This window comes from Bubalus bubalis, chromosome 3 (assembly GCF_019923935.1).
Source record: "Bubalus bubalis isolate 160015118507 breed Murrah chromosome 3, NDDB_SH_1, whole genome shotgun sequence".
Lineage (NCBI taxonomy): Eukaryota > Metazoa > Chordata > Mammalia > Artiodactyla > Bovidae > Bubalus > Bubalus bubalis.
This window is the reverse complement of record NC_059159.1, coordinates 100,995,168-101,002,349: the sequence shown is the minus strand read 5'-3', so window position 1 is coordinate 101,002,349 and position 7,182 is coordinate 100,995,168. Positions and strand designations below refer to the sequence as shown.

General features: G+C 45.4%; 1 protein-coding gene across 1 annotated transcript in view; it reads left to right on the top strand.

Annotated features, from left to right (window-relative positions):
• Nucleotides 1-298: 298 nt before the first annotated feature.
• The window catches only part of UHRF2 (ubiquitin like with PHD and ring finger domains 2), a 73,052-nt gene continuing 66,168 nt past the window's right edge, over nt 299-7,182 (top strand). Inside the window, exon 1 of the mRNA XM_006076449.4 lies at nt 299-790. Coding sequence (XP_006076511.1) covers nt 638-790 — 153 coding nt within the window. The 5' untranslated portion in view covers nt 299-637. The remainder of the gene's footprint in view (nt 791-7,182) is intronic.

The window sequence follows — 7,182 nt, the reverse complement described above, 5'->3', positions numbered from 1 at the left end:
ACAGAACCGAACCGGCTAAGCCTGAGGAGTCGCTGGCGCCCTGGGTAGCGAAACCTGGACCAAAGCGGGAATCCGTGTGGGCGGCCTTGTAACCGCCAGACACCCCAAGGCTAGAGGGCGTGTCCAAGGCCCAGGTGCAGGCGGAGGCGCAAGTAACGGCTCTCGGCGGCCCCGCCCCTCTGTCGCGTCCTCTCTGCACCCTCCCATTTTAGTTCCCTCTGGTCTACAGCCTCTTCCCTAGCCGCTACCTCTTTAAGGCGGAGCCCGGCGTAGATCTCGCGAGATCCGGGTTGGCGCCGTGACCTCCATGTGGGAGCTAGAGCTCTATAAGTAAACACTCCGCGCAGCGCAGACAAGGCTGCTTCCCATTTGTGAGGCGGGGGCTGCAATAGCAACCGAGCTTCCGACTGGTTTCGTTTTCCTTCCCTCTCCAGCTCTGTTGGGTGGGCGCACGGTCTAGGATTCACCGCCGCCTGTGGGGCCCGGCGCCTGGTCAGTCTTCCTCCCTTGTGCGCGCGCTCGCCGGCCAGCCGCTGAGAGCCAGAGCCGCCGGGGAAGCGGCGCGGGCCGGGCGGGGCGCGGCGCCCGGAGCGCAGGGGGAGACAAAGCGGAGCCGGCCCCTTCTCCCGGCGCCGAGATGTGGATCCAGGTTCGCACCATCGACGGCTCACAGACGCGCACCATTGAGGACGTGTCTCGGAAAGCCACAATTGAGGAACTGCGCGAGCGGGTGTGGGCGCTGTTCGACGTACGGCCCGAGTGCCAGCGCCTCTTCTACCGGGGCAAGCAGGTAAGGCGCGCCCAACGCACTTCTTTGGAAGCCCTAGCAAGGGTAGCGGGATGCTTGGGCTGGGCGGGCCGGAGGGCTTGGTGTACCGCGCGCACAGAGCGCACCTGGCTCCACTTCGGATGGGCAGCCCGCGAGGCTCAGAGTGCGGCCCTGGGCCCGCCTGTGGGGCGCAGCGGGGTCCCGGCCACCCGAGTTGCAGGTGCGCTTGGTGGGGTCGGAGGCGGGGGCGCCCCGAGTGCCGAGACCTACCGCCCTTGCCAAGCCTGGCAGCAGCCGCAGCCACAGCCCGCCAGAGTGCCTGGGGTCCCTCCTTTCCCGCGCTTGGTGGGGTCCGTGGCCCCTGGAGGGCGGGGAGGGCAGCGGGCTCTGGCGGCCATGCCGAAGTGCGGGTGGGGAGGGCAGGAGGCTCCGGCTCCCGGCCGTGCTGACCCGGCTAACGGCTCGTATCGCTTCCGTACCTCAGACGCGCTGCCGACTCCCAAGTGGGAGGGGAAACTTAGATATTGCTCCCTATGGGGCACAAGATTGTAAGTCCGCCTCCTCACTGTGGAAGGGATTTGTATACACTGAAGATTCGAAGGGTTTCCAGAACTTCTGCTTCCCCACCCCACCTCCTTTCCTAGAATCGAATCTGTCGTAGAGGAGATTAGAGACCTGCTGAAGAAGCTGTTGGTGTAACCCGGGACCAGGCTTAAACTGCCCAGTTTGGGCCAAGGGGGTTGTTCGAAGAGTGAAAAGCAGTACAAAAGATTTGTTTTGCTATTATCCTTCACCTTCTAATAGAACCCTCACTCAAGCTTTTGACACAGTAATTGGAGCATAGACAGCGGTACACACTTGAAGGCTGAAAGTGTTTTTTGGCGGTGAGGTTGCCTGTCGGCGTCGCTGGTAGTTGAACGGTATGGCCTTGGTCTGGCCCATTGAAGATTTTTCCTACTCACATGGTCTGTATCAAGAGACTCAGACCCGTCCTATCTTTATCTTTTTCTTTTTTAAAAAATGTTAATCAACTAAAGAAGTTGGCATCCTCCAGCTGATCATAGTTTGGCTCCAGTCCTGTTGTTTGAAATAAGTGTAACTCTCTTTGATTTGGTAGAAGTAGCCTTTTTCCCCCTACAGCTTACTGTTTGAAAGAAATATTTTTCTCCCCTTCGTAGGCTTACCATTTGAAACTGTCCAGAAATTTTAGAGAAATGAGATTACACTCTGAGAGAGAAAGAGCCAGGGATTGTTTTAAGTAAGAAATGTCATGGGCTTCCCAAGGAAAGCAGGGGACACGGTTTGATCCTGGGTGGGGAAGATCCCCTGGAGGAGGAAATGGCAACCCACTCCACTATTCTTGCCTGGGAAATCCCATGGACAGAGGAGCCTGGCAGTCCATTGGGTCACAAAGAATCGGACAGGACTTAGCGACTAAACAACAGCAGCAAGAGATGGCATCTTTGATAGTAGTTAGTTTTATATTGATCTTCTAGTGTTTGACTTAACAAAAACAGCTGTTCGAGTTAAACTTTGCTTTAAAAATAAATGTATGTGTATTAAACTCTATGCAACTTGATATCGCTGTGCCTCCTGTGGCTAATACCTTTTTTATCTTTTGATCAAAAGGGAGAAGCATGTAATCAAGTCTATTAAATTTTATTTTCTAGCTAGGGACAATAGTACATAAATTCCCAGGATACTTTTTAACTTCACTAGAGATAGAAATGAAGAATGAAAATGTATTCTCAGGCAACACCTCTTACCATTTAATAATAAAAATACGATAAAAAGAAAATGTGCACCTGGCTGTCTTGAAGGAAAGGAAGGGATTGTGATAAATTCAAGGCATCAGAGTACATTTTCAGGACACCATGAAGCTATTCCAGGCTCATGGGAAAACTGTTGAGGATAACAACCTTATGTACCTCTTAGCCCAGGACAGTTGATTAACTCTCTGCTTTCATTTCTCTATAACGGTAGACAAGTAGGAATTAGGAATGGATCTTGGGTTCCTACTTAGTTGGAGACAGAAGAAAGATAGTGCTCCAGGTATTTATTTACAAGCTGACAAGTAGCCATGGGAATGATTATTATCTCTATTCTCCTTTGGAAATACAGTCTACAGTCCTTGGACAAGATAGTGTGTCTGTAGTAGGCTTCTACTGGATTGGTGTCAAAGACCTGCCCTTATCCTAGAAAATGCTCTTTTGAGAGTCAAAAGGAGAAAGGGCAGAATAGATCGATGCTACCTTTGAGAGTCAAAATGGAGAGAGAGCAAGGCTGTAAATTCCAGGTAAAGTAGGGTAACCTCATTTGAATATGCTTCTCTGAGAAGCTGAATTTGCACCCTGGAGGTCGGAATTTTTTTAAGAGTTATATTGGTGAATCTCTAAATCTTTGAGAAGTCAGAGTTTTGTGCTTATTAGGAAAATACACTCCTTCCTCAAGATACCTTACTGCCACATAGTGAAAAATGTCATAAATAAAAAAACATTTACAGTGTCCATGATGTAAATTGCCTCCTCTTCCACCTTTGTATGTTAGGTCTCTTGCTTTTAATCTCTGATAAAACATCAGAATCACTTGGTGGATATTTATTATAGATGTTCACCTCACCGTAAAATTGCAAGTGGTTGAATTTAACAAGACCCCATGGGAGATAACTGATGAACATCAGAGTTTGAAAATGCATTTTGTAGGAAGTCAGCCTCATACTAGTTTCTTACTGTTCAGAGTATGGTCCCTGGATCAGCAGGACCAGCAGCATTAGCTTCACCTGACCAGCCCCACTGAACTAGAATCCGTATTTTAACAAGGTCCCCAGGTGGTGGGTATGCAAATGAAGCTTGAGCAGCACTGTAATTGTGTGATTGACTCTACTTTTGAGAGTCAAAATGGGGAGAGCAGCAGTTCTGGGCTGTAAGTTTCAGTTAAAGTAGGGTAACCTCATTTAGATATTCTTTGAGAGGTTGAGTTTGCTTCCTGGGGGTTTGTTTAAGGAGTTGTATTGGTGGATCTCTAAATCTTTGAGAATCCAGAGCTTTTCCTACTCTGAAAGGATTCTCTTCCCTCTTCTCTTCCCTGTACCACTGTAGGAACTCTTAGAGTAGATTGTAGATGTGAAGCATGAACCAGAAGAAAGAAAGTTTTCTTTTGCCCCTGTACTCAGTTTTCACGTGCAGTACAAAGTAAAAGTGTTTGCCTACTCGAAGGAGCGGGGATGGGGGAGTGGGGGTGGTGGTGGGGGTGTGGGGGGGTGTGTGTGTGTTCTGTAGTATATATGCTGTGAAAGATAGATGAAAGTTAGTAATGGTCTCCACCTGCATCCCTTATCAGTAGCCTCTTGGGAATGACTTCTGTGCCTTCTGAGCCACTGCCATTTGGTGTTTGCTTCCTAGTTTTCCCTTGCATCACAGTTGTAATTCTTACTGTTACCTATAATTGCTTAACTTCAACCCAATTCAAAGAAAAAAATTAAAGGACTATCCCTGCCTCTCTAATATTATAAGTTCTTCAGCCACATCTTGTGGAATGGCAGTTCTCAAACATTCTACAATGAGACATTCATTAGTTAAATGCCTGAAACTCATAAGTGTAAGTTTCAAATTACCAATCTGTTTTTCCCCTACTCAGCATAATTTAAGTGCAGGTAATTTTCAGTCTATACTTTTGTTAAATTTGGGAGGACTTTAGTACTTTTATTATTCAGTTGGCTGCATGGCTCCTGGAGAAGGGAATGGCTATCCACTCCAGTATTCTTGCATGGAGAATCCCATGGACAGAGGAGCCTAGTGGGCTACAGTCCGTGGGGTGATGAAGAATCAGACATGGCTAAGTGACTTTCACTTTCAGAATCTTAGTTCCCCAAGCAGGGAGTGTACTGCCCTTGGCAGTAGAGTCCTAACAACTGGACCACCAGGGGATTCTTGGTACTTTTAAAGTAACAAATCATTCCAACAGTCTTCACAACTCTGCACAATAGCAAAGCTCTGTGGAACTTGCTGTGCAGTGGATGGATAATCACTGTTTCAGAAAAACTCCTGAGAGTACCTATGAATTAGGAAAGGACTCATCATCATCTGGGTAAAAGTGGCTATTCTAGCGAGCATAACTGATTGAGGAACAGTGGTTACAGGTTTCTGTGGGCCTGATTTCTATTTTACACCTTCATATAGGTATCTTCATTTGGGGGAATGTCCTATCAGTTAATTTTCATGTTCTGTGCTGTTAGGGTTTTTTTTTTTTTTTTTGATGAGGTGGGGATGCTGTTGGAGACAGGCAAAATGAAGGTGTGAACGTGTTTTTTGCTTATTGAGGTTTTCCCAGTAGTTGAGGATTAGGAGTTCTTGTTTTTCTAATCAGATAAGCCATGTTAACATCCTGTCCTGATAAGGGCTTATCTGCTTACTGACTTGGGAGATTCCTTAGACTTATTTGAAAGAAGCATGTTAGTCTGTTAGATAATGTCTCGTTTAATTCCACTATTGGGAAATTTTAATTTCTCAATCCCTTGTTCTGTTTAACAGTTGTGAACACCTGTGATGTGTTCAGTTCAGTCGCTCAGTGGTGTCTGGCTCTTTGAGAGCCCATGCACTACTGCACACCAGGCTTCCCTGTCCGTCACCATCTCTGAGTCTGCTCAAACTCATGTCCATCGAGTCGGTGATGCCATGCAACCATCTCCCATCCAACCATCTCATCTTCTGTTGTCCCCTTCTCCTCCTGCCTTCAATCTTTTCCAGCATCAGGGTCTTTCCAAAGAGTCGGTTCTTTGCATCAGGTGGCCAAAGTATTGGAGTTTCTGCTTCAGCATCAGTCCTTCCCATGAATATTCAGGACTAATTTCCTTTAGGATTGACTGCTTTGATCTCTTTGCAGTCTTGTAATGTGTAGAATTGTTCTAAGTATGTTTTGGATTGCTTGAATTAAAGGTACTTATTTAATACACTAGTAAGTTTGTCATTCAAAGACAGATTTTTATTCTTGTCTCTTTGGTTGACTTCTCACATATGGCCTTATTGTGTTAGAGCTGTGGATGGTGACAGAAATTACATACAAAGGGGAAAATGACTAGGGATTAAATTGGTTGTGTTTCCTGGGAAATGATAGTTCTGAGCTTTAAGGAGTTTAGTGAAATGGCCAACTAAATTGTATAAAGAAACAAAATGGAGACTTAGTTTCCTAGGGCTTCCATAACAAAGTATCAAACCCTAGGTGGCTTAAGAGATATACTTTGTCCCACATTTCTGTTAGCTGTGAGCCCAAAGTCAACTTGTCAGCAGGGCCATGCTATCCTCTAGGGGAGAATCCTTTCTTGCTTCCTTCAAACAGCTTCTTGATGTTTTGATAGCAGTCCTTGGTGTTCTTGGCTTGTAGATACATCATTCCAGTCATGTTACTGTTTTCTCCACATGTTTGTCTGTCCAAATTTCAACTTCTTATAAGGACACTAATCATAATGGATTAGGGTCCACCCTTATCTAGTTTTAACTTGATGACCTCTGTTAAGATCCTATTTCCACATAAATATGTTCACATTCTGAGTTACTTGGGATTAGAACTTCAACATATTTGGGAGGAGTGAGAGTGGGAATGGTGGATGCAATTCAGTCTTTTATAGAAACCTTGCCAAAATATGGATAAGTTACAAAATATTCACTAGTCATCCTGGAATACTTTGTATAATTCAACTTGATCACCTTTACAGAAAACTTTGAGCAAGTTGGAGTAGCATGAACAAGCATTGTAATCATTCATGCTTGAATTTTTTTCTACTTGGTTTTTAAAGTTACTGCTTCAGAGAGATAAAATTGTTAACTAAATGTCTTTATGAACACAGTTCTAAAACAATTCACTTTGAAAATTCACCTTTTGTTTCTTGTAGTGGATTCATTAAAATACATAGAACTTGTTGAAGATGAGTTTTTCTGCCTAGATGATATCACAGCAGCAGTGATAATATTTGGTTTCAGTGGCTGTCCGTTTTCCCTATAGTTGACATAGAATGATTCCTAAAAATTTATTGAGGTTCTGAGAAGATGCTTCCCAGGTGGTGCAGTAGTAAAGAATTCACCTGCCAATGCAGGAGACACAGGAGATGCGAGTTCAATCCCTGGGTTGGGACTATCCCCTGGAATAGGAAATGGCAATCCATTCCAGTATTCTTGCCTGGAAAATTCCATGGACAGAGGGGCCTGGCAGGCTACAGTCCATGGGGTCTCAAAGAATCGGACATGACTGAGTGCACACACAGACAAACTGAGAAGATGCTGACATCAGAGGCCATAGGAATGGCTTCAAGATCACTAAATTGTAATGCTGGGAATTTATATTAATAATTTGACTAGGGCATTTGGGTAACTAAGGATGTAAAAAGACCGAGTTTTGAGAGAAGCATTTTAATCTTTTTC